The sequence below is a fragment of the Anoplopoma fimbria genome, chromosome 18 (genome assembly GCF_027596085.1).
Source record: "Anoplopoma fimbria isolate UVic2021 breed Golden Eagle Sablefish chromosome 18, Afim_UVic_2022, whole genome shotgun sequence".
NCBI classification, from domain to species: Eukaryota; Metazoa; Chordata; class Actinopteri; order Perciformes; family Anoplopomatidae; genus Anoplopoma; species Anoplopoma fimbria.
In genome coordinates, this window is record NC_072466.1 from 8,903,530 (window position 1) to 8,930,441 (window position 26,912).

The window sequence follows — 26,912 nt, forward strand, 5'->3', positions numbered from 1 at the left end:
TTTTTCTGATACAACACTGAAAGACATCTGTCATGCCAGAGCTTCTGTTTTATTATTCACATTTACATAATTCAATCTGTGAGTACAGCATTTATACAGAAAGCCCACTTGTCCTTACAGCAAACATATAGCACGTCTCCTCACTTTTATGTACAGATTAAGCCATGATAGAAGCCTGGGCCACTAGCACACTTGGCATAACACTCAGTCACTCAAAGGTTCAGAACAAGTTGATGGACTCCAGATGTTCAATGATGTGACGTATAACACACGTATGAGTGTTACTGGAATGGTGAATACCTGAAAGAGGGGCAGCTGGATGAGGAGAAACGGGCCAATTCAGGATTGTCTGAAGCGAATTTACATTTCAGACATAATAACCTTTTCTTCATCTGTCAATAACATTTTGCCCATTGCTGAGAGAGATCTTTTCAATTTTGTACTGTGTGTTTGTTTAGTACGCTGCTCAAATGAAGGTGATGTGTGTAGAGATAGAAAATAGAAATATGATCACGAGTTTAGTGGTGGAACAGTGTCAGCAGCACCATGGTGGTCCTGAGATTAAGTGTTTCAAGTGGGGTTTGTCACAGCAAGAGAAAAATAGCTGCAACAATTAGGTGACCGGAGAGATACTCAGCAGCTGGTAGAAAAAAAAAAAAAATGGTTATTGATATTTAGTGTTAACTTTGTCTGATGTGGTAAACAGTTTGTATTATGGTTTGGGTGATGATTTCAGTGTTCTTAAAGCACAGTGACTGGATTTCATTCATTATTCGCAATTCATCTTCTCACCATGTTGTCAAGTTAAATTCTAAATCTAAATCAGGTGCCAGAAGTCAGAAGAAAAATATGATTTTTTAAAGCGATGACCAACTTATTTTAAATGTTTGAAAACATTATACATGCTGTAAATGACTTGAAAATAGCAAAAAACAAGTCTTTCCTGCCTCACCACTGTGGAATTTAAAACTATAAAACATTTTTTTCATATCTTTTACATTTGTACCTTTATACAAACTGATGTTGTGCAGTCACAGCTTATCAATCAACCCTTTTTTGGTAAAGCAAAACACTGTTTCCTATTTCCATCACAGTATCTTTCGGAAACTGCAGCATTCGTTCATTTTAGGGATCAGCAGATTACCAAACATACAAACTCCATATTTTCACACATCTTAATAGATCTTGAAATCCCATTTAACAGAAAAACTGGATTACCTTGCACCCAGATTCTTAAAAGATGACACTGAATGAAAAAATAAGTCTTCAAAGGATGTTCATGAAATGTGATTCATGACAATGTGCGAGCTGACAATCTATATTCATCTTTGCTTTAATATGTTGTATTTGTTCTGACTGGCCTGTAACGTTAATACTTGGGATTTTTTCCTTCCTAAATCATGACAATATCTAGAAGGACGTTAAACCAACTCCTGGGAGCTGTTAATTACTGATTGGAGGGCAATTGTTAAATCTATATTCATCTTTGGTGGTTTGACTTCAGCAAAATCAAACACAGAGCATATTTTTCTGTGTTAGTTTTTTGTTTTTGCGTGCAAGGGGATCAAATTCGCATAAAAATATGAACTATAGCTCAAAAATTTCACCAACAAAAATCTGCATCGTCTCACAATGATAGATGATTTTCCAGTCACCACTTAGTGTCATGCAACCAGTGCCACCATAGAGCTCATGGCTGTAGAAGTGTGAACACTGCAAGAAATACTGAGACACGAGTTAGTGTTTTATTCCTCAAGTCGATGTCGGATACAGAGCGGACACTGAATCAGGGGAAATCAAGTTGGGTCGATGACAGGTCGATGGGTTGAAAGGTGGAGGGGAGAGAGTGGGAGTGGGATCAGGATGGAGTGGTTTAAGAGATTTTTGCCTTTGGAGCGCTTGTGTGTGTGTGTGTGTGTGTGTGTGTGTGTGTGCTTATGTAAATATGTGTGTCAGAGGTTTGGTGCCCAATGCTTCAGAGAAAAAAAAGGTATTTTTTGTGAGAAGCACAAGGCCGGGGGGGGGAGAGGAGGTTATGGCCACGGGGGAGAAGACAGAGCACCAGGCCCCTTTTTTTTGTTCTCTGCTCTTGGTTTTTGTTACTAGTTCAGCTGATGGGAGGTCAGTGGAGTGAGACGCTATGCCAGGGAGCGCTGACGAGGCTTGATCCTAGGATAGAGCTGCAAAGAAAACAGACAGACACGGGAGAACTGGTTAACGTGACTTATTATTATTCACGTGTTAGTATGTAGTTTGTCACTGACCTCTCTCTGTGTACCACATGACTCGAATAATTTGTCAGAATCCATTTAAATTTAACAGAGAATAGCAACAACAACAAATGAAATTTAAGCAGAAATTCAACCAACCAATAAGTCAATGGGTCAGGTCAATAAATCAAGTATCTTTAACAGGTCATTTAAGGCTGTAACGATTATTTCCAACATCAGTCAGGTCAGTAAATCCAGTATCTTTAACAGGTCATTTAGGGCCGAAACGATTATTTTCAACATCAGCTAGTCTGCAGATTTATTTCCTCAGAGGTCACAGAGGTGAAACAGGCTTAAAACCTCCAACAAAATAATTAAATCCTGCTTTTTAAGTTAAATTACTCTTAAAAAAAGTTGGTGCAAATACATTTTTGGCATTCCTGCTTGAAAAGAAACTCAAATAACCAATTATCAAAAATACCAATTGTTTTCTGCCTGTCGAATAAACCATTAATGATTTCAGCTCTTCAGTCATTAATAAGGATAAACAAATAAGACCATGACCGTTTGAGTTTATCCTACTGGTGAGCTGATGGATACTGGACAAATGTGAGGATTAACATATTTTGTAGTTACCCCCAGCAGGTTGCGGGGCACGTAGCCCTCGTTGTCCTCGAGTTGCGCCCACCACCACTCCGTTTCACTGTCGTCCTGTCGTCGCAGAATGGTGATGGCGTCCCCCTCGCTGAACGGCAGCTCGTCCTGGTTCTGAACTTTGTAATCCCACAGAGCATAGACCGTCCCCTTGTTCATTACACCCATCTTCTCTTGAACACCTGCAATGGAGTGTCAAAAACAGACTGTCAATATCACACCAGTATCTTTAAAGACAAATTCATCTTACATTGTTAAAACCAAATACTTTTTCTAACTAACACCAAGACGCAGACAAACAAGAGATTGAGAGAAAACAACCAAATTACAATTTTGAAGTGAACTAGTCCTTTTAAGACTGATCGGTTGTTTCTCACCGTATAGAAACTGGGAGCACTGGATGTAGCCTTCTTCCATTTCCTCGCATTTATCCGCAGCGGTCTCCACATCACTAATGGTGCTGGCAAAGATGGCCGCCCCCGACTCCACCAACAACTTGCAGAGATGAACACTGTTGCAGGAGGCGGCACAGTGAAGCGGAGTCCTGTTCAGACAAAATAAACATAATTTATGAATGGAAACAAATACAACAGAAAAATAAACCGGAACTTAGTGTCTTCATCAAGGTCTTTAAAAAAAATGTCCAACAACAGAATAAAAAACTCTTACAGGAAAGAATACGGGTGTGTTTTGGTAAAAAATGTTGTCATATTTTGCTCTTTATCTTGTAAAGGAAATAATTAATGTAAAAACTGATCATCCAACTTTTTTTTTTACACTTTATATGATTTAATGTCTTTTTTTTGTACTCATTTGGCTCTTTGTTTGAATATATAACTGTGTGTCATCACTCACCATCCATCACTGTCTGCAGCGTTGACATTCACACCAAAATCAAGCAGGAACTTGACTATGTGGTGGTGTCCCGCACACACTGCGTTGTGCAGCGGTGTGATGCCCTCGTCATTGGCAGTGCTCGGATTTTCCACCTGGAGAAAAAAAAAAGAAGAAAGATCCAGATGAAAAGATGAGTGCTTGGCCCCAAATGCGTGCAATTGCAAGTAAATTTAAAAGTATACTCACACAGTCGTGACATACCTCATAGATGATCCTCTGGACGAGGTCAAACTCTCCCTCCAGTGAGGCGTCCAGCAGCAGAGCCAGAGGGTTGAACTTCACCCTGAAGCCGTGGCCGATGCGCTCAGAGTTTGGCTTCTTCAGGTTTGTGCGTTTATCCTGTGACGGTGCATGAAAGTTACATGACTTACATCTTTATTCATTGGAAATCTCTTTAAATTAAATAGTAAGTTTATGTATGCATATCTCTCACCAGGTGCTGTGAGACCAACGAGCCGCTCTCTTCTGGAGTGGTCACCTCCAGCACGGGGCTGGGCAGCGACGCCTCAGAGCCTCCCATGTTGTTATTGTTGTCGTCCTCCGCTTCCTCTGCTTCGGCAGGATCCAGCTCTGGTGGCGAGGGCAGCGACTCGTTGTCATTAGCTTCGGTCGACGTAGGTGGACCCTCGAAGCCCAGCTCCTCCGCCTCTGGTGGCGGTAGCGGCGTCTCAGTGGTGAGGTTACCGTTGTCTGTGTCGGCCACAGAGTCACCCCCCAGATATGCGGGAGGGTTAGCCGGCTGATAAAACGGCGTTCCATTACCCGCACCGTTGCCACCTGCTGATCCACTGACTCCATTTCCCTCTATGCCTCCTGCTAGAGTGTTGAATCTCTGGTAGAGCAGTTTCTGGATGTTGGGTCCGCTGGGGCCCTCCGGTTCTGTGATGGAGCTGCGTTTCTTGAGCGGTCTCGGAGCGTTGGCCAGCTTTTTACGGAGCACCTCGAGATCGGCGTCGCTTTGGTAGCGCAGCGGGGAGTGTACCATGGGTGTTAGCTTAGTGGGGCTGAGTGGTCGCGGGATGTTCTCCACACTGGGAGGAGGCGCTAAGGGCTCCGGGTGCTGGAAGAACTCGTGATCGTCAAATTCTCCGTCCATAGTGTCCTCGCCACCCAGGTGGCCCTGGAGCAAAGGGAAGGCCCCTCCGGCCTGGACGAAAGGCAGAGGCGAGGGGGGAGTCGAGCTGGGGTGGAGAACAGGCTTCCCATATACTAGAGACAAACAGAGAGTGGTATTATAGTGGAGGGCAGTGACATCATCATTATTTTCATTAATGATCATTATTTTCATTAATGATTCACCAGCCAATAAAGTTTTTAATTTATTGATTAGTAAGATAGTCTGCAGTCTAAAATGTCAAAGTTAAATTGCACATCACAGTCCGAAACCTAAATGTATTCAATTTAGAATTACATAAATCCGAGAAGTGCAGGAAATATATTTGAGGCTGGAACAAGCTAATGTATAGAATTTGTTCTTGACACATGATTAAAAGTCAAAGTTGGTGGCATTGTCCTTTTTGTTTACCACAAAAAATTGTTCAGTTTATTTAAATTTAAGACTACTGATCTGACTAACGGCTACTTTTAAATATCTTTACTAGGGATGCACCGATCCGGCTTTTCAGTCCCGACACAGATACAGAAACCGATCTGATACCAGTTTGTAATTAGTAAGCTGTATGCCTCACTGCGTGGAAGAGACTGGGATCGTCTTTCTTAACTTTGTAAAACAAAATGTATGAAATAAATACATAAATATAAATGCACTGAATTGTTATCAAAATCATGGTATCTGATAACAGATCAGCCTCATTGTCACTGATACCTGATCCAACCATTTGAGTCAGAAATGGACCAATATCACTGCATCACAGTCTCACATCGCCAATTTACCATTTTATAAATTTCTATCTAAAAGAGACAAAACTGGATCTAGAAAATAGCAGCGATATTTAAAGAGACACTGTATCACAACACAGAACATGCACGATGCAAATTATTCGAAAAACTCCTTTTTTTCCTCATGTGAGGCCTCACAAATCTCTTCAAACCCAGCCCTTACCTGCTTTGAGAGCAGGCTTGAGCGGCTGGCTCTTTGGCGCTGCCTGCTGGAGGTACATGTGATAGATGGAGCTGGAGTTCATGGTAGGTGGGCCCTTTCGGGGCGACTGAGGCCGCGATCCTCTGTCTGGGATAAAAGGGCGCACTGCCACAGCAGGCGGGGGGTCCAGCCGCTCGCTCAGCCCAGGAGGGAAAAGCGGAACATTAGGCTGGAAGGTGGGACTCGGCGGCACCGAAATTCGCTGCTGGATCTGCTGGGAGGATGAGCCTGTGGAGGCGGGGACGCGGGGCCAGGCAGGAGCCGGCGGGTTTGGGAGCGGCCGAGGAGGAGGCACATCCTTGCGCCGGTCCAAGGAGCTGGCCGAGTTTGCGGAGATGAGGTGGGAGCCATAGGGAGGCGGCTGTGGCTTGGATATGGCCGGGGAGGACATGGCCATTTTGGAGTCTAGAACCTGTGAAGAAAATATGAAATTGCACAGAAATATCCAACAATTTAAAGAAAATATTTTGTACAGAAAAGTTTGAATTAAATCTTAATCAAGACACTATGACAGTTCATCTGTAGCACAACCTCACATAAAACATTTTCCTTGTAGATGTGACATTAAATCAGGAGGTTAATAGCTTCAAAACACTGGACAGATAAGAAGAAAGAGGACAAACCTTTTCTGCACTTGGAGTGATGGGGGAGCCTGAGGGAGGGCTCTTGCCCTGTGTATCAGACCCTGAGTCTCGTCTCTCAGGAGGCTTTAGAGATGTGTTGGTTTTCCCTAACGTAGGCCAACCTGTATCATTAGCTAGGGGACAGACAGGACACAGTAAGAGTGTTGCAAAAGAGCAACCAGTGATTGAGGTGGAAAGAGAAGCTTAGGCCTGTTTTACAACTCGGGGTAGTGACAAAGCGTGTCTACCAGCGGTAGGTCCAAATGGTAACGTTTTCTTATTTTTCATTCATATATTCCTTTATTGTGACTTTGTGCGATAAACCACATGAAGTGGAATATTAGTGATCGAGTTTGTGTTACATTTTAATTCCACAGAACACGTATATATCTGTACCATTTTGACCTAGGATTGGTATTGAATGGAGGGTTCAGGATTTTGAGAAGTCTATCCTATTAACCAGACACCATTGAGAGACATTTAAAAACACTGATTGCTTAAACATGTAAAATATGCTGAACAACTGCCATAAGAAGAAAAAGGGTTTAATTTACCATTTACTTAAAACACTGATTATACATACACACTTTAGAAATAAAGAAATGTCAGAAATCTTCTACTTGTTGACTTTTCGGGGAAGCACTTTAACTTTTCATCGACAGTTGTTCGTCTGTCCTGAAATTTTACCCCATGCAAATAAAAATAAACTCTTTATTTCTTGCACAAAGGATTTGCAAACTGTCCTACTTTCTTCTAAACGTTAAAATTATCAAAAACAGCACACACTAAATGTTGCAAGAAGAGTTATTGATCAATAGGATACAAATCCTGAGCCTTCACTTCACAGCAATGATGGAAATGAATGTTTCTGTATTAGTATTTCACTACTGCGTACTTGTATTTAGTTACATTTTATGAAGGGTGGCTAAATGTGATTTAGTAGAAGATTCAAGAATTGCAAGTAATGTTTGTCTCCAAGACAAAACTGATTACTTGAAAATAATGCATGTAAAGGATAAAAAAGGATGAAAAAGGATGCAAGGATAGGTTGAAAAGAAAGAGGATGGAAAAAGAAGACACAACAAAGCAACAGCGATAGTCGTGGCACAATCCTACAGGAATGTGGTTGTTTAGTTAAAAAGCTTGAACTGGGTCTTCACAGATTATCAGGAGTGACAGTTTCTGAGTGAATCCGATGACATTTTAACATGCGCAAGTTCATTTCCTTGTGCATGTTAAGTGTTTGACAACTAAAGTGATTCTCACAGCTCGGTTGTCGTGAGAATGTGGAGTGATGGTTAAGTTTAGGCAGGCTGGGGATGTTATGGAATTAGAACAAAAGCCCAAATATCTTGGTGTGTAAATTTACGAGGCACTCAACTCATTGAACCTTCTCAGAAGTGTATAAACACGAAAAATGGATCAGCAGTGCTTTGTCAGTGACACTTTCTTCACACGAGGCATTGATGTCAACTACGATTAAGAGCGTCACATTTCTGCAGATGGCAGCAAAGTGTTTCAAGATGGCACCCCACTACTTTGACGTCATTAGCCAAATCAACAAAGGAAACACTCCAGATGAAATGTCAACATGTCCTCTCGCCAGTTTGGAAAAAAACAAAAAACTGGCTCAACGCTGTACTGGCAGGAGAGCTTAATGATGCCAAACAAGGACGTCTCCATCAGTCAGCCATTGTTCATGTTAACCAGGCACAGATGATCATCTCCTCCTCAGATTCTCCAGCTGTGCATGTAATACTTTGATTAGTCTGGTGGAGAAAATCTGTTCCAAATTTTTTTACAGGGAATTTGTTTTGTGTTGGTGATAAGACTGTAGGGGGCCTTAAGGCGTGATTGGGCAGAGCTTATTTTGCTAATCTGTAATTTGTTGCTAATCAACCTGACTATGAAATTTAAAAGATAAGGATTTTTAATATGGAGTAAAAACCTCCGGTGCATGCTGAGGATCCCGTGCTACAATCTGAGAGAGAAGGTTCAGTAGGTGCCATCCCTTGTTAATGCAGCACTGTGCACTCACGGGACGCGCCGTCAGAGCCAGTGGAGGCTCCGGTGCCCGGGTGTGATTCTGGAAGGGCCGGGGGTACCGGGTCCACCACGATGTCTAAATCAGACACCTTCCAAGGGCCGGGAGGCTTGCGCACACCGTCTGCCCCGGGAGGAGTTAAGAGTTGCCCCCACCCAGCACCCAGTGAGACAGAGACATTACAAAGAAAGGACAGCACCGACACATGAGAGAGGAGCAGAGAAGAGGAAAGGGAACCACAGCAGAGGAAGGAGAGGAAGGAAAATGAAATCACAGAAATCAAGTCCAGGCAGAGAATTAACTGAGAAGTCAGGTAGGAAAAAAACAGTAACAGTTAGGGCCCCAAGAAGGATTTCAGACATGCAAGATGTGTTAAATATGTAGTAAGACTTCTGCCTCTGGGACATGTATTCAAGCTACTCTGTTACTGAATCCAGAAACGATCCTCTCATGAGCTTTGTCTAAACTGTTCATGGCCATGTTCCTGCTTTCTTCATGAGGAAAGAAAATACAAGAAACTTGAATCTTCAATTAAAGCTTAACTTACAGATAGTGTATCACCTGGTGTGTATTATTACGGTTGTGTTTTAAAGTGACATGCATTTTGGGTAAAAAAAAGAGAAATCTGCACTGCAATTTTATGTTTTTTTTTTGGTTTTTTTTTAAACCAACCTGACTTGGTGCGGCCATGGTTGGCTTGGTTATTAACACCCAGAGTCTGGGGTTTCAGGGGATCAGCTGGTATCGTGTAGCCTCCTTCCTGTCGACCCGGTACAGGAACCTGGATGTACGGCCCGACGGCGGCGACACGGCCCAGAGTACCGGGAGCTGGCTGGGGAGAGGGAGGCCCGTTGGCTCTGTTGAGCTATAAGAGGATATTAGGATTGGTGAGACGGGAAACAATCAAGATGTAAAGGAGATATAGAATATATATTCAAAACTATTTCACAAGGAGCTTCCCAGTCAGTAGGTTCTTAAGTGAATAGTTTCCTCATTGCAGATGGCTTACGGAGCCACCAAAGTGACATGAGCAGGTTTCCAGGCAGCATTCCTATTTAGCATTTCATTTTCATATTGAACATTTGTTGGGTCTGGACCAAATTCTCACTGGGACAAGGGACTTTTCTCAGAAGCATTTCCACAAAAACAGTCTTAATAAGGAGATGTGTTGAGCGCTCTTAGTCTTACAGGAAGGTTTTCTTTTTGACGTGCCTCAGCTTTTTTCTTGTAGAGTCGTTCCCGCAGCTCGCTGATGCGCTTGTCCATGAGCGTCACCTCCATGTTGCGTTTGTTGAGGAGCTCCTTTTGTTGCTTCAGCTTGCTGTTTTGCTCCTGGTTCAACTTGTTCCGGATCTGTGGGCGATGACGTATAGATTCACTACAACAATAGATACTGCCATCGCTGTAATCCGGGGTAAAGTCAACATAGTCGAACATGTAAAGAATTCACTAGATGCTGCACTTATTTCTACTTGGCAGTACCTGAAGCTCCTGGTAGAGTTTACGGAGCTCCAGAGCTGCAGCGCCGGTTACTTGGCTACCGAGGGCGGTCTGTATGCCGTTGAGCTTTCCCCTACGCAGGTCCTCCAGCTGCAGGCTGAGCTGCTCCACCCTCAGCACTGCGGACTGTAACTCGGCCTGCTTCTCCTGGAACAGGCCGCTGACTTGCTCAATTTCTGCCGCTGGATTTGAGAAACAAAGAAACCACATTAGCCCATTTGTAAGCTACGTGTTAGCTGACTCTTTTGAAAATTAGCAAGTCACATCTAGAGTTAGGAATCTTTGTATTTAAATCTGAGATATCAAGAGAATAAAATCTCATCTATCCTATATTTTAGATAATTGTGGGGGCCTGAACAGATTTAGTAAATGATGTACATATTGAAAGTATACATACACAGGTTACCATTGATGACCTTGCTGTAGTCCACCTGGCCTCTCATTGCACGGATCTTCTTGAGCTTTGCCTCCTGGCTCTCCACGCGCTCCTTCAGCTTCTGCAGCTTCTCGCTCTCCGAAACGGTTTGCTGCTGACGCCGCTCCTGCTGCTTCAGGTAGCGCAAACGCTGCTCCTGCAGAGGAACAGTGAGAGATGGAGGTTTTATAGGCAACAGGAAAACACAATGAACAAAAATGATGTCTGTACTCAAACCAGCAGGGCTCCACCCCAAAAGCTTACAAGATATCTCCGTGGCAGACTTGCCCTGAAACTAGGCTAAATCTTTCTACTGTATGCACTAACTGAAATGCCGTGCTGTGTCAAGACTGTCTGAAGAAAGGGTCAGATGACTTCATCTCTCCATCCAACTGAGAACTGCTCCAGTTATGGTCCTAAAATAGGAATTGACAGGCCCAGGTTTCCAAATGACTGCAGGGCTTCTTGTGGGCCTACTTTTCAGACACCAAAACAAAGGCAATACATAAGTCCTACTATCTGCGGGTCTACAGTGGGCTTCATCTTGCACGACTGATCAGCACACCACAATCACGGTGGTCAGACTTAGTTGGCGCACTGAAAAACCTGGTAGACTGGTTTGTGTGAAGGTCCTTAATGCTCCAATTAAAAGATGAAATTACATTTTTATCATTGGTCTTCAAAATCAGTTAACACTGCGATGTTTGTGCACGAGTTTCAATAAAGGCGGTATGAAGTATGAATTCTGACAAACTGGACAATCCTAGCACAGTGACTCATTCTGCCTCCCATCTCATTTGTTACATAACCGTTTGCCCCAGTTTCAGGTCATGATGGGCCTCTATGGATGAGAGTAGTGCAACAGGATTGCATTTTACTCTTCAACAGAAAGTTTCCAGGCTGTGTACTGAACTCGCTTAGCCTTGAACTAATGTCCCAGTCTGTGTCTTAGACTAAAGGTCATACTATTGGACAGACCAGCACCTTACCGATCACCTCTGTACGCTAAGCAAAATGTGAAAGATGGCATTCTTTGATTGGTCGGGCTTCAACAAATAGCCTGCCATGTCTCTCGGCCAAGTTACTGCAAGAATGATTGTCTCGTCACAGAAACACAGAAAACATCTTGGGAGGCAAAAATATTGTGTGGGCTAATCCGAGCATGAGAACATAACATTTAGGTCCAAGGAATGGAAATTTTCCAACTTCATTTTTATACAATTTTGAGGTAGTTCTTCAGATTTAAACTGTAAAATCAGCAAGATATTGCAGTTTGTGTTGAGCCTCTCGTGTAAGCGGACAGGTGTGCCCTCTAATGTTCCCCAGAAAGAAGAGTAGGAAGCATATCTTAAATGAAAGAACATTATAATATTCTGGAGAATGATTCATATCAAGATTAAATAAAGAAGACAAGACTTTACCTTTGCGACGAGCATCTGCTGCTGAGCCTCAATTTGCTGCTGCTGCCGCGTGGCCATCTCCTGCAGCTCTGACAGCGTGAGCTCCACACGCTGATTCCCCACCTACACACATATTAGAAAACACAAGAATTGGTCAACAACACACTGAGATCTGAACAGTGACTGATGATACATAAGGGTTTTTTAATATTTCAAACAGTAAGTGCTTGTTGGTGCTTCTCTTCTATTAAACACCACTGAAAGTTTTCAGGATAAAAACTAACTTAAATGACAATGTTGTACTTAAAACTATTAGCCCTTATCTTCCTCACACACAAAAAAACCATTTGATTCAAACAGGGCCCTCTGGGAGCTGCTACGAGTATGATGACAAACTAACAAGATATGTTACTCTTCCACTCGTGAAAAACAACAACTTTCTAAGGTTATGAGTTTAAGCTAAAAGGTGAACAGTTCAATTTCAGGTTCAGTAGTACCTAAAGAATCTAAATGGTAGTTTGGGGAACTCAACCACGAGATCCCATGTAGTGTCATGTATCTTTGTCACATTTATGTACCAAATACTTGATCGAATAACAAATTTTATACAAATATGCAGCATAAAAAGTCACATTGGTTAAATGTTACATAACAATAAAGAAACAAGTATCGCAAAAGGCCTTCAGCAGAAATGGTTTTAAAAGATGTCTGATTTCAGCAGCCAGAGGCTCAAACAGCAGGAGACTTAACAGCAACATCAGAGTCTGGCTCTCTGTTGATCAACTAATCCTTTCAGCTGTAACTGTAGCAAGAAAAGGAACTCCACGCAACTAATAAATATGAAAAGATAGAGGGTTTATATAATATAAAACCAAGCTAGTAGAAGTAACAGTACATTTGGCTTTACTAGAAACTTAAAAAGTTCACCTCCATAAACATTTATCAATAAAATCTTCCTTTTGAATCAGAAATCAGCCTCCATGTTGTTTGAGAGCTCACAGAATGAAGGAAGACTGGAGACACATTCAGTTCTGTTATTCCCCCCCAAACTCTCATTCTACAGACTTCTGAATTTCCTGAAAGCAGCTGCTGTGTCTCACTGGCAGACTGCTCTTCAATAAAACAGCATACTGAGTGAGCAGCGAGTACAGTCCTCTAAACTGAAATACTGAAATCCTGAAATGCTCCAAGACTTTGCCTTCAGGAAGAGTGTTCAAAGAGGGAGGAGACGATGGAGGAAATGTCATGGTCTTTTTTTTTTTTTTTCGTTTGTTTTTTTTAGAATACTGGTTCAGAAAGAGAGCTCAGAGAGATCAGTGGAGAGAATGATGACATGAAAAACAGATAATACAATTAAGTCCACATGAAATATGCAAAACATGCTCTTATTCGATTAGAACAGGCAGACATTTTTGTGACTCATCTTGTCTGAATAAAACATGGCTCTTGTTGGGTATAAATCGAAGAGCATCTTATCTCTTAAAAAAAAAAAAAAAAAGACACTTCTGCATGGACACTGTGCTAGCTCTGTGACTGGGGGGAGGTGACTCAACCGAACTGGAGATGTAGAAAGCGAGGGAAGCCATTGGAACACACACACACGCAAAGCCACGCTCAAATGCAATAAGACAACACTGCATCAGTGACAATTCACCCGAGGGAGAAAGAGACACACACGAGCTCAGACAGTGATGAAGAGGGAGCTTGGAGAAACACCCAACTGAGCAGACCGGGAGGAAGAGCAGCCACAGCCTCACTGATGGGAGCTTACGTTACTCGCTCCAACTACTGTTTAGATTAGTACATATATCCCAAATGGAGAGCAATCCATGATTATGGCTGAAATTATCATATTAATACAATAATCATCAGGATAATGTTTCAGAATAAAATAACCTTGTTATTTATGACTATTACTTGTGTGATAATGTTTTAAAGTGCTGGAACTTTGTAAGAGCTGATTATTTGATTTGATCAACAGTAAAAAGAAAAAAATGTTACTCCTTTGAAAATAGATTAATCTTGTCATTAATTTCTCAGACAGTAAACTGACTGTTTTGTGGTTTTTAACTGCATCTTTAACTATTATATGACCTTCAATAGACCAAAGGGTTCATCAGTTAATCAAGAACATTAACTACAGATTAAGAGATGATGCAAATAATCATTATCTAATTGACATGAGTATATATAGAGCTGCGGCTACAATTAAAGTAATTTCTGATTAATATGTTGATTATATTCTTGATAAAAAAAAGAAAATAATCTAAATCAAAAAAAGTATTCCAATTGCTTGTTTTGTTCAACAAAAAGTCCGAAAGCCAAAATAAAGTGAGTTAACTATGATTATTGGTAAAGAAAGGCAGCAAGTCCTCACATTAGAGATGCTGCAATCAGAGAATCTTTAGTATTTCTGCTCGAAAAAAAGAAAAAAAAAATCACTGAAACGATGTCTGATTGATAGCTGCAGATTCATTATTTGTTGACTTATCATTTTTAGCTCTCGGCAAAAGAAATGCGATGTCTCAATACTGCCAATAAGCTGTCATCAATTCTGGATGCTCAAATTGTGATATTAAAAAACACTGAAAATGCGTGCGATAGTTGAAGCGTTCCCGTGAGGCACCTCTGCCCTTTACGAGGCAGCGTCCCTCTCAGAGGATGATCAGCTCTGCGTGGTGGAGAGGAAGCCCCTGGGGTTTGGGCAGCAGCCCGTGGAAAAGCCAAAGCAATGATCCTCTTAGGGACCGTTATATCATCCAGCAGGCCGACTGATATAATCCTCTAAATCAGATATTTGGAAGAAACTCGGACACAACTGAGCCTCGGCACTTGGGAGGTTAAGCAAAGCCGGCGGTGCAACTGATAATGTTGAACAAACAGTGACGGTAAAATAGATGAATAATATAATATGATAAATGGATTTAGGCTTGTTTGGGGTTTTATAGGTCAGTAGCATGATACCATTAAATAGAGATTGTTGCATGAAGAGTTGAACTAAAGGCGATTTCAAGATCTGTAAAAAAAATATTCTACTTTTTCAACACAAACAAAGTTAAAACTTTGGGGTTTTCAGGATAATAACAGGAATGGCTTCTGGGTGCTCTTGTGCTACAATCTTTTAAAAACAAAACTAAAACAACGACCACTCCATTTCCTGCTGCGCTGGATTCTTCCCTCCACCCTTAAGGTTGAATTAGTTACGATTCCTTGACCGCAACACTTTGCTTTTGTGAAATCTGGGACAGATGGTCGGAGAGTGAAAGGATGCCAGAGGCTGCTCTTATCAGAGTCAGTCATATCGTCTAGAAACCACATCCTAAAGCTGGAGCTCAACATGCACAATAATGGGTACACCTAACAGGGAAAGACTGTGTGGAAATGGAGCATGTCGGTATCAACGGGGTCTGTGATCTGACTCTAAAACACCGGCTTAAAATCTAAATCACGGAGCCACAGATACTTTCCTATCATTTACCAGAAACTGCGCTATGAAAACGCAGATTGCCACACAGTAAACATACAACTTGACAGCGTCCAGAGAAAGAGTTGATGTAAAGAAATCACTGGAAGAACAATGACCTTTGCAAATACTTGCTTGCAGTCTTTAAGGTACAGTGTAACAGTTTAAGAGTGAACCAAATCATTTGAAAGCTTTTCTTGTTGGAATTTGAAAGCCATTTAGTTTTAAAACATTTTCAACTTTTCAATGCATTTCGCTAAAGTCAGACTGAAATAATAACTGATCTTGCCAAGAAATCAGTATATATACGGTTTTCTCTGTAGTGTATGTATCTGGTTAATTTGCTATGTACAACATCTGCGATGGCTGCACAACCCGTCGCTGTGATGACAGATCTTTCTTTTTAATAATACCCATATAAAACCAATTTTGGAGGACAGAATTTTAAGCCATTTTTTTCGAGTATTTTTTTGTTTTAGTAATCTATTCATATTGTTTTGTTCCTTTTTTGTCTCTCTCATTAAAGGCATACCTGTGCACCTACACTGAGGGATTTCATAATGGCCTATGGACCTGGTTCCTTCCGTAAAAGTACATTTCTATTTTAACATCATTTAGATAATACTAATGAAGTCTCACCCCATTCTCACTGTGCTTCTCTCCAGTGTTTCCACTTCTGCGACTCGTCTGATCCTGAGACTGCTGACTCCCTGCAAAAAGAAACAGTCGGCGTCACAAACACAGGCAGAGCAGAGACACACTAGCGTGCACGGACAAGTGCACACACACACACACACACACACACACACACACACACACACACACACACACACACACACACACACACACACACACACACACACACACACACACACACACACACACACACACACAGATAGAGACAAGCAACAACCATTGTCAAGAATAGTTTCAAAATTCACTGACTTGATTTCTCATGACAGAACATTTAAGAACTGGGCCGAGCACTGCTGACTAGAGCCACCTGACTTAAACTCTTTTATAGGAAATGCTTGATGGGATGATGAGATTAAATGATTTAAACTTCACAGGAAGAGATAAAAAACTGGCCACTTCTGCTATACTTCTAAAAAAAAAAAAGAAAATCACCAAATATCCTGATGGAACCTTTGCTGCAAAAATACACCTTCTACGCCAGGTTCCAAATTCATATCAAATATGAATCAGATCAGGATCTCATCAGAATGAAGTTATTTCTCTGCCGACTGCGTGTGAAAATTGGGCAATATTAGATTAATTTGACATGCCCAGTCAAGCATCAATTAATCTTCAGGGAGGAGAAACATTGACTGACACCAGAAGGGATGTACGGAATTATTCAAAGCTTCATTCATAACTTTGACATTTTTTTTGCATGTCTATTGATTCTGACATGCAAAATTGATTCATTTCTGCAGATAAAGATAAGGCAACCGTTTTCCTACATCCATTCTGAAGCGGAGGCCCGCTTATGTTTCAATAACTGCGGGGCTTAGTTTCTTTAAACACACGTAGCAGAGCAGAAGAGAGACAGATGAAGTTACGATATTGGTACCGGTAACATAGTAGTGAATAGTATTTTACTTTTTGTAGCATTAGAGTCCAGATGTCGCATTGGGATTGTTTCAGACTCGAGTGAACCAAACACTTCAATAAGTCCAGAGCGTCAAAAAGCGCAAAAGTCGTTGGAAAAATGATAGATGTAATAATTTCCAAAATTCAAGAGATGTTTTTATCTAACAAGATACTCTGCTTTAATCCATACTTGTTGGCGTTTAGCCATTTAAAATCAATATTTTTACTGGGTTCATAAAACTTGTTTGCTCTCCCGCTTGCTTCAAACAGAAGGGAGAGCAACTAACAAGTTGCATTCATTAAAGAAAGTTGATTTAATAAAAAATGACTTAATATTATTACTAAACTATTACTAATTTAATAGAAATAACCACTTTTTGAAATTTGGGGAAGGATTTCTTCTTTTTTTTAGGGTGATGATGTCATAAAATATGACAACAGACAACTGAAGCATAAATCAAAAAAAATAACTCAATAGAAGTTAAGTTTGAATTTATAACATAGACATTTGGCACAGCCCTAGAGAACAGCGTCCATAGGTGTCAGGTGTTTCCCGAGAATCCTCGACTCCACCCACCACCCTCTAGTTAGAGACTACACAGAGTAGAAAAGCCTCCAGACAGAGGAGACTGCGACAACACGCACCTTGATCACTGCTCTCAGTTGGTGAATCTTCATGCCGGAGGAAGAACTTTACTTCTTGTTTCCGAGGCCCCCATTTCTGCAAATGTTCATACATCATGTGTTCGAAGGGGATCGCTCGCTCTGCAGAGACAGAAAAGTTACGATTTGTTAGACATATTTAATATACAATTGACCTTGTGGAACCAGTTAAGGCGCCATTAATTATGTATTGTTATTACTCTACGCTGTCATCTGTCTATGTGTTGGCAGTGATGGGGGTTTTCAGAATTAAATCAACTTTTAAATAAAGTGCTGATATCCCTACAAAAACTTGGACCACTGAGATTGACTGAACTACTATTTTGTGCCATGACTTCTTTTTTTTTTTTTTACATTTCAAGAGGACAGCACTCTGTGAGCATAGAGACACAAAGAGACAGAGACAAAGACAGAGAGGTTTTAGGAGGTTTCGGGGGCAGACGGCTGCATTGTGAGGCACCAGCCGAACACGATTGCATAACGGGGGTTAATAAAGCCCTTTGGCTGGGATGTTGTTTTCAACAGGGGAGTGGCCCCTCAGCAAAAAATGCTGATAACACCGGGTGTGTCAGCAAGACTGTGGTGATGGGAGCAAATCGTTTGGACCGAGTACAATCTGTTGTGACAGCGCCGTGGACTGTACCAACACGTAAGTATATTATTGTAGTGTGATAAAGGCTGATGTACTTTTGTTAATACAAACCTTTGTTCTCTTTTCAGGGTGTGACACTTTTGCCTTCTCTACAACTTCTCCATTATATTCCTCCAGGTAGTCATGCATGGCCCTGCTCAGCACCTGAACTTTCTTTAATGAAGTTCTTGTTTTTACATTAATGAGGGAGGCTAAAGGCTACTGCTTTTTATAATTAAATTTCTTGTGCATGTAAGTGAAGTGTCAAGCTCAGGGATAATGGAGTTTCAGATTCATGCGTTACCGGTGACACCCACTGCCGCTTCCAAAAAGACAATAAGAGCTCTGAACTCTGCAACAAGAGGCACCGTTTCAAACCGCTTCTTACCGTTGCCTCTCCAGACCTCGGCCAGGTGGCAGCCGCTCTCGCCGGGCTCTTTGCAGAACTCGACCACATCGCGGCACGTCGTTTCAGGGGTGATGGGCACCTCAGTCGCAGCCTGTTCACCATCGCTGAGGTACACCGTCAATATCATCTGAAAGAGGAATAAATACAAACCATAAAGACACAGTGGCAGATGATAATGCCAGAAATAAACTTAAAGATGGTATTAACATGTAAATGTGCTCTAATTGAAAATATGAGGATATTTGAGATGCACAAGAAATGAAATGTACATGTCATTGTCTGACATTGGGGTTAAAGGACAAACGATGAGTAAAAAAAGAACAAAGGCCAGTCCGCTGATGCGACATTTTGCTGTCCACCAGCACCAACTGTTAGTTTGAGCTGCTGGTGGACTCATGCCTCTGCCTGCCACATTTCTGGTTACTATGATTACGGCCTGCCGTATCATTGAAGACCGTTTAGCCTGGGATGTACAACATGGCGACACAAGCCCCCACATGCTTCCGTCTGTACTCCCATAACAGTAAAAGCAGTAAAAAAGCAGAGATAACACATTTTTTTCTAAGTTCTCAAGAAACAACTTTCAGGACAAGTTGAGTCAATGGATGACTGAAGAAATTGCAGATCTGTCCTAAATATATCCTCCTAAATGTGAGCTAAATGGATAAATGTAATAGCCTGGAGCCAGAGGACACGATGAGGACTTAAATGAACCTCATCCTAAATGCAGTGTTTAGAGGGCTAAGAGTTTTGTACCTGCAGCTATCAGATTGTACAACACTACCTGTCTACATCCTCAGCCGACTAGTGAGGAGACGAGGCAAAGTGGAAGCAATGTATATATACACACGACCTTTGGACTCATCCATAAAGTACTGCCTGCATAGTGTGTGTCTTCAGCTGGAATACAAGGGCTGAAATGATTGGGTGATTGACCAACCAGCCAGTTGACATAACATCAACAAATTGAATTATGTAGAGGTCATATATTCAAATTAAACAATTTTCAGAAATCAATCAACTTGTTATGGACATTCTTTGGCATGTTACACACTTAATAATGCAATAAATATGTCAGAATATTTGCTCTGTGTGCATATCATCTATCTGGGCTGAGATAATTTATGGTAAAATGAACAACCTCCTTAGATTTTTTCATGTTTCACAACATTGAAGCATATTGGATGCAATTACATTTTCCTTTTAAACTAATCAGCTAACGCGCACACACACGCACACACACACACACACACACAGTTGCAATGCATGTCCAATGCAACCCCTAAAGGAGGAAAGCTGAAAAAAGGCAGCAAAAAATCCCCAAATCCAGATGGTCCAAGTTGATGAAAACATATCTAAGAAGATTCAGTGATTGTAAAGTATTAACTCACTGGGTTAAATACATCTGGAGGGCATGAATTTAGGATGTAAAATGTGGGGGAAGAAAATAATTTTCACAATCCGACTCATTTTCTGGGTAAACAACTAGAACGTGGATCCTATGATTAGTCAACATCTTTGGTTGAATAAAGCAAAAATACAGGAAGAGAGAAGCGGTGGATAATGTCCTCTCAAGTTTAGACACAAGTTAGAGAGGAATGTAAGCCATCAAACTCCCTTATGTTGACGGATATTTCCCATCTGCCTGGTTTAGACCAGTCCACATAAACTTTGACTTCTTCGCTACAATAACTCAGTGAGAGCGAGCCAAATTAATTTAATATGAACTTCTCTATATCCAGTGTTAAAGCACATCTATGGTGTATTTTTCCAAATGCCAGATTTTCATTTGTTTTCTGTGGCACATGGCTCTCTGTGGGGGTTAAGGTGTGCCTTCCTGTTTCATGTGGCAGGCCTCACTGTTTGTGTCATTCATAACAGATAAACAGGACACGTGCAGAGAGCCAGAATGGAGAATATGTTCACAACAAAGCAAAGAGTTTGAAGGGATGTTCAAAATGACATAAAATGTTGGCTGAGTTTGAAAAGACAGATTTCTCTCTTGGCCTTCTCTTCCATAGGAAGGTCAAAGCACATTTCCCTCCATATACAATTGAAACATTTTGGTCGGCTATTGAATAGAATTCGCCAAGCTTAGATTAATTAAAAACGGGTTGGGGTGGCATTACTACTTAAAAAAAGTAAATAAAAACACAAACAACAATGGTCTATCAATAAATCAGCTAACAAGCTTTCTATTTAAGTACACTGGTATTTGTGAGAGATGTTAGATGCAAGTTCAGCTGGAAACTTGAGTCCCTGTATTTCAACAGTTTTTTCTTTTAACCTTCACATATCATTGAGCAGTTGAAGCAAAAAAAGGGTTCAATTATAAAGTAGAGACAACTAAATAATTAAGACTTAAAATGAAACACTACTATAGAAGGGCTCTGTTAACCCACTATTGTCATCTAGACACATAAACAGCACTTTGTTTACAAATGGTTTACGGTGTCAAACTATAGTCTACAATGTCCAAACCAAATCAATGGACCAAACCCTCCAACTAGGACTATATCAGACCCACTAAACAGTTCACTTTGTTTAGTGAGTAAAAAATAGATTAATGTATCAGCTGCAATTCAGGTATTTAACACATGAATCTTTTAGTAGGTGCTCCAATGCAAAGTGCGATGGAGTGTCATGGTGCATAGCGGTATGTGTGGCCTCGGGGTGTCTTCGTAGTGCAACAATAATTGTCATTGTCTGTCATATAATATCTAAGTTTAGTCACTGAGCTATGTATACATTATTACTCGGGGAGTTTCTCGGAGACAAAGTGACTCAGCCTTTAATAATGCAGCTGTGTGATTCATTGACATTTTCTGCAGCAGCCAAACTGAAACAGTATAATCACTTGTGCTCGGGAGCTTCTGCAACTTAACTCGGCTGATAATGAGTCTAAACGCTCATATTTTGGCGAGCTCAGAAACTATATGATGAAACGGTTCTGGAGCTGCAGCACTTATTCTAAGGCAACGCTGTCCCTCCATCTATGATTTCATGTTGCTTCTTACAGTGTTATTAAGACCCACGACAGACTGGTAATGGATGTCGTTTTTTTAGGGACCTGATCTGCAAGAGCATTATAGGGAAAAAAATGGGGGGAGAAACAGAAAAAAAAAAATGTGTAAGTAAAGGACTAGTTATGTCCTTTTACTGATAATTACTTTGCTAATCCCCCAGGGATATTGGCGTGCACTCAGCTGGATAATAAGAGTACAGGATGAAAAATGTGAACACAAAACAGCCCAGTGAGGCAAGCAAAAAACATCAGTTTGAATACAGATAAGGCTGATGCCACTATTTGATATTATGGTGGAAATATTGTGCATCCTTACTCACATTTATGTTTTACGATAAGCGTGGTGTTCAATGTAAGAAATACAATAGCTAAGAAAATTTAGTGAAATATCGTTGTCCATCATAATCTGCACTCAAATCAGTTTTTTAAATGAAGACACGGACCTTTATCCTTCAGAGCATTTCATAACAAACATTCAATTAATCAGGACAGACAATTAACCAATCAGAGAGCATAACTAAAGGTGCAAATTGTAATTGCCACAAAAAGCCCACACTTAATATCCTAAAATATACCTTCACGTAAATAGGTCCTACCAAATCAGGTGCATATATATATTCAGAATATTGTAGAAAAGAGAAACTCCAGTGATCCGGCTGACTGACCACTGGAGAAATACCAACCGCCCTCACTAAGTTGCGTCTGCCCATGATGGTCTTGGCTCTTTTGATCGCCCTCCGTTTCCTCCTGATCTCCTTCTTTGGTGGCCGGTGGTGCTCCTTTGCCCAAATGGGGTTTTCTTTGGAGAGGCTAACAAGGCCGCGTAAAACTATAGTCACAAACCTCTTCATCGTAGCACTGCCGCTCATGCGGGCATGCGACTTAATTGTTATGCCATCCCGAGCAAACCTCTGAAAGCGACAGCGGTGCGCGCATTTGAAAAGTGCTGCAGAGGAGACTTGGGAGGAAAAAACACTTGCTGTATGTGTAATTCAGGGAGGGAGGGAGGGAGGGGAGAGAGAGAGAGAGCTAGATAGAAACAAACAGTAAGAGAAAGAGAGAGAGAGAGGGAGTCACAGGGTGGTGGAGGAGGGTGCCGATAAGTCCTTCTATTGGAAAATTGTCCTCTGGGTGAGCCAGTAGCTGCAACACCAACGACTCCCCGCTAATGAAAATACTTTGGCTACAGCTTTGACCGGCAAGCAGGTCAAGGCACTACCATGTAGAGGCAAGACGGGGATCATCCTTATTCTGTAGGTTGGCTGCCTGTATATGACTAGGGACATATAGTTTCCCTCTTGCCTGATTTATAATGCGACAGTCAGGACTGGGCAATATATCAATACAATAGCATGATATGAGATAGCATCTTTTGGATGACATAATATGGCAAAAATGTGGTCATTTCCTGATTTTAAACGCAGCATTACAATAAAGAGACTGTTCGAGCTGTTACCCACATAGTCATTATATCCACATTACTGATGATTCATCAAAATGTTGTAAATATTTGTGAAAGCACCGACAGTCAAACCTACAATACCATTGCATTATCAATATCAAGGTATTTGGGGAAAAAATATCTTTCATTTTCTTAATATCGCCCCAGCCCTAGCTACAGTTGGCCTCATCAGGAGAGTGGGGCATTTATCATTTAACTCCTGAAAGGGAGAAAGAGATGCTTGGCTGGACTAGTCTCCAGTTGGATGATTCAAACAGTCATTTCCTATCACTGATCCTGTCACTCATTTACTCACAAAGAGGTTCCCACTATAAAGAAGAAAGATTGAGCCAAATGTTGCTTCCTGAGAGCTAAAACTTTGACTGAAAACTCCACAGCCCATTTTCATACGTTACAATAAAAAAGAATGAACTTACTCTGAAACGTAACTACTAAAAATACGTTAAACAGTAAAATATTTCTAACCAAACACAAGCCAACATTTGTGTAACAACTAGTTAGTAACACACACACACACACACACACACACACACACACACACACACACACACACACACACACACACACACACACACACACACACACACACACACACACACACACACACACACACACACACACAGAGAGAGAGAGAGAGAGAGAAAAGTAGTGGGCATAGTTTGACTTCATCATCTGGTCAGATGGACACAAAATAATACGGTTATGTATTAAACATGCATAAGATGAGCAAGATGTAAAAATGGAAACAACTTTCCATTCCTGAGCAGGACACTTGAACACTGGTGCACACAAGATGTATTAAACTGAAATTTAAATAAATAAATAAAACTAAGCTGGATAACCCAACACTAATCTAGTCAAGCTTATACGTCTAACAGCTATCAAGCACAAACTACTTTGATATTTCATATTCTTATCAGGAAATGTATTTACTTGTTGGAGATTTACACAAAATATAAAGTCTGGATTAAGGCATAGTTAGGAATCAGGTTCCTTTACTATTTAATCTGCAAATGTGTCCATTTGTTTGAAAGCTGACTAATGTGCATAAGAGGAAGAACGTCAAATGAATATTGTATACTTCTTCAGCCAATAAGAAAAGAGATCCAGTTGTTTTAAACCGCTGGGAGTTGATAAAAAATAAATAAATACCTCACTATTTAAATTTTTTCAAAGAGAGTTTCAGACAAAAAGATCTAACAGTAACATATTAAACGTATGGTATTTTACCGTTTCATAACAAGTGCTTTATGATATAACTGGGACAGCCTGGCAGATGTCATTTTAAACCAGCTTACCTCCAATTTCATAAGCTACGATAAAATGCAATGTTTACATTTCCTGTAAATCAAGCTCTGCCCGGCTCCACTGGTTGAGATTAATGCTACTTGACAATCTACTCAGCTCAAAAGTTCCCCTTAACAACAGGGCATTAGTCGACGCAGCCACACAGACCTAGATCTGCCAAGGTCTCATTGGCTGCCAGAGTCACGCGAGACCCGAGTGCAGGGCTGCCTCTCTGCTCCACTGGCTCTTTGACTCTGATAGCCTGTAGGTGCCACAGGGTACAAACGTCTACAAAGGCAACCACCGCAGTCAACCCTCAGAACTTGAATATGGAGTAAATCCATGTTACCTTGTAATCCTGAAAACTCACAAGCCTCTCTGAAGTTGTGTTGACAATAATCAAAATGTCACTGTGATGCTGTAATTTTCAACCGACACTCGAATGTTCAGAAAGATAAATGGCCCAAGATTCACCTCCATTTATGACGACCCCTTTCTGAACCAACTGTAAACGTATCCTTCCATCTGAGCTCATGATCCCCTCCCTGAAGGCGAGAATGGCGGCATTCACTTTTCCCACAATTCACCACTGCGTTCTCAGCACAAAAGATAACAAAAGAGTACAGAACAAAGCACGACTCCTATAGTGTTACCACTCAGGTATTCTGCTCTCTGCAAAACAGAGCTTCTTGAACAATAACACCAGGGAAAACAACAGAATGAAAATGATGCTTGACTTAACATGCATCAAAGCCTGCTGTACCTACTGTTTTAAATATAGCAATCATCTAGCTCCAATATTATTCAACACAAACTCATTATTATTATAGAGAGTAGAGGGTTTGAAATGAACCCGTCCTATTCTTACATACAGAACTAATTGTACTTGTTTAATACTGCACATATTTGCAGGAAAACATACTCTATTATTTGTGCTCAAAGCAAACAGACTTCAGATACCACAAATCATATTTCATCAAGTTATGACAGGCCATGTTACATTCGCCTCTCCTAATGTCATTGTAACCACCAAGAAGAAATATATAGTCCTGCAATTACAGAATGAGGCTGCAGAAATATTGTACAATAATCCACAGATAAAGTCATAATAGATCAAATTAAGATTTTCCCTTCTAGGAAGTGATCTCATTTATGGATTAGGTGAGAGGTGGTGGGAAAGGCATATAGACAGATATTAATCTTGCTTTATTTGCCACTTGTGAGCATTGACAGTCCAAGTCAAACTGTGCTCTTCATCTCGTTCTGTTACTTTTACAGTACCAGTCAAAAGTTTGGACACATCTTCTCATTCAATGGTTGTTCTTTATTTTTATTTTTTTCTACATTGTAGATTAATATTGAAGACATCCAAACTATGAAGGAACACATATGGAATTATGTGGTAAACAAACAAATGCTCAACAAACCAGAATGTGTTTCATATTTTACATTCTTCAAAGTAGTTGAATGAAAAGGTGTGTCCAAACCTTTGACTAAGCAAGATTAATATCTGTCTATATGCCTTTCCCACCACCTCTCACCTAATCCATAAATGAGATCACTTCCTAGAAGGGAAAATCTTAATTTGATCTATTATGACTTTATCTGTGGATTATTGTACAATATTTCTGCAGCCTCATTCTATAGTTGCAGGACTTGTATATATATTTCTTCTTGGTGGTTACAATGAAGAAAAACCACTGAATGAGAAGGGTTGTCCAAACTTTTGACTGGTACTGTAGATGCTTGAACAAATGACATGTTTGTATGAGAGAGCAGCAGGGATTGTGTGCACTCACCGGCATCATATTGGCAGCTCTGGCAGGTCAAACCCAGGGGTGCATCTGCAGGTTGACGGCTCACCCTCCTGTCTCCTATGGCCCCACTGCAGAGACCACCAAGACCCACCTTCACTAGATCTGGTTACTCCAACGTGACAACCAACTGGGCCTCAGTCCTCTCTGTGAAACCAAACACATTTGATTTATTTCCAGTGCTATAAAGCCATCATCCTGGAGCATGCATTTAAATGGCCCAGGCGTGGCTCTGTGCAGCCGCTGCTACAAACAAGCGATGGTTAGCCGGGCAGCTAGCTCGCAAAAGAAACATCCATTCGTGTGATCTTACTTAGACATCACGTGTTGGTTTTACTCACCAATGTCAGAGACAAATCATTGTTTCACGGAGAGACAATCTGAGCCACGTTACTGTTTAAAAAAAAAGGCACGCAGCTCACCGGAGCCAGCTGTCAGCCAGCTAGCTTAGCTCTCTCTCTACTGTGGTGTTAGCAGCTAGCTTCTGTTAGCTTTAGCACGGAATGCGATGCGATGTCTCCGCTTTCGTCGGCCCCCTTCAGCCCGCATAGGCTGCACATCGGCGGGAGCTATCGACGGAGAGCGCCTCGAGGAAAACAACAATGAAATAAACGTCAATTCACAAATCGGCTACCTCGTTTTTTTTTCTTTACGACAGCAAACCCCGGGGTCATAGCTAGCAGGCTAGCAGCGCTAGTTGACGAAAAATACAAATAGCTGG

General features: G+C 41.1%; 1 protein-coding gene across 6 annotated transcripts; it reads right to left on the bottom strand.

Annotated features, from left to right (window-relative positions):
* ppp1r13bb (protein phosphatase 1, regulatory subunit 13Bb) lies at positions 1-26,912 on the bottom strand. 6 transcript variants are annotated; one of them, XM_054618413.1, is made up of 18 exons: positions 26,826-26,912; positions 26,177-26,338; positions 18,583-18,730; positions 17,546-17,665; positions 15,947-16,017; positions 11,866-11,967; positions 10,427-10,601; positions 10,012-10,211; positions 9,718-9,882; positions 9,202-9,394; positions 6,486-6,619; positions 5,824-6,274; positions 4,195-4,970; positions 3,948-4,100; positions 3,720-3,853; positions 3,242-3,408; positions 2,847-3,046; positions 1-2,180 (listed from the first exon to the last, which is right to left on the bottom strand). In XM_054618413.1, the coding sequence occupies exons 2-18, from the start codon at positions 26,183-26,185 to the stop codon at positions 2,139-2,141; spliced, it is 3,240 nt and encodes a 1,079-aa protein (XP_054474388.1). In that variant the 5' UTR covers positions 26,186-26,338; positions 26,826-26,912; the 3' UTR covers positions 1-2,138. The 6 variants fall into 6 exon arrangements, with proteins under 6 accessions (XP_054474388.1, XP_054474389.1, XP_054474392.1 ...); XM_054618414.1 differs by having other exon boundaries at positions 10,436-10,601; positions 26,533-26,879; XM_054618417.1 differs by having other exon boundaries at positions 3,963-4,100; positions 9,742-9,882; positions 26,533-26,879.

What these genes read in the sequence shown, in the direction of transcription:
- ppp1r13bb (XM_054618413.1), bottom strand. An exon ending in CGAGGTCTGGAGAGGCAACG is followed by an intron (nt 17,666 to 18,582) that starts GTAAGAAGCGGT and finishes CTGTCTCTGCAG; the next exon opens with AGCGAGCGATCCCCTTCGAA. An exon ending in GTCAAAAAGAAAACCTTCCT is followed by an intron (nt 9,395 to 9,717) that starts GTAAGACTAAGA and finishes ATCCTCTTATAG; the next exon opens with CTCAACAGAGCCAACGGGCC.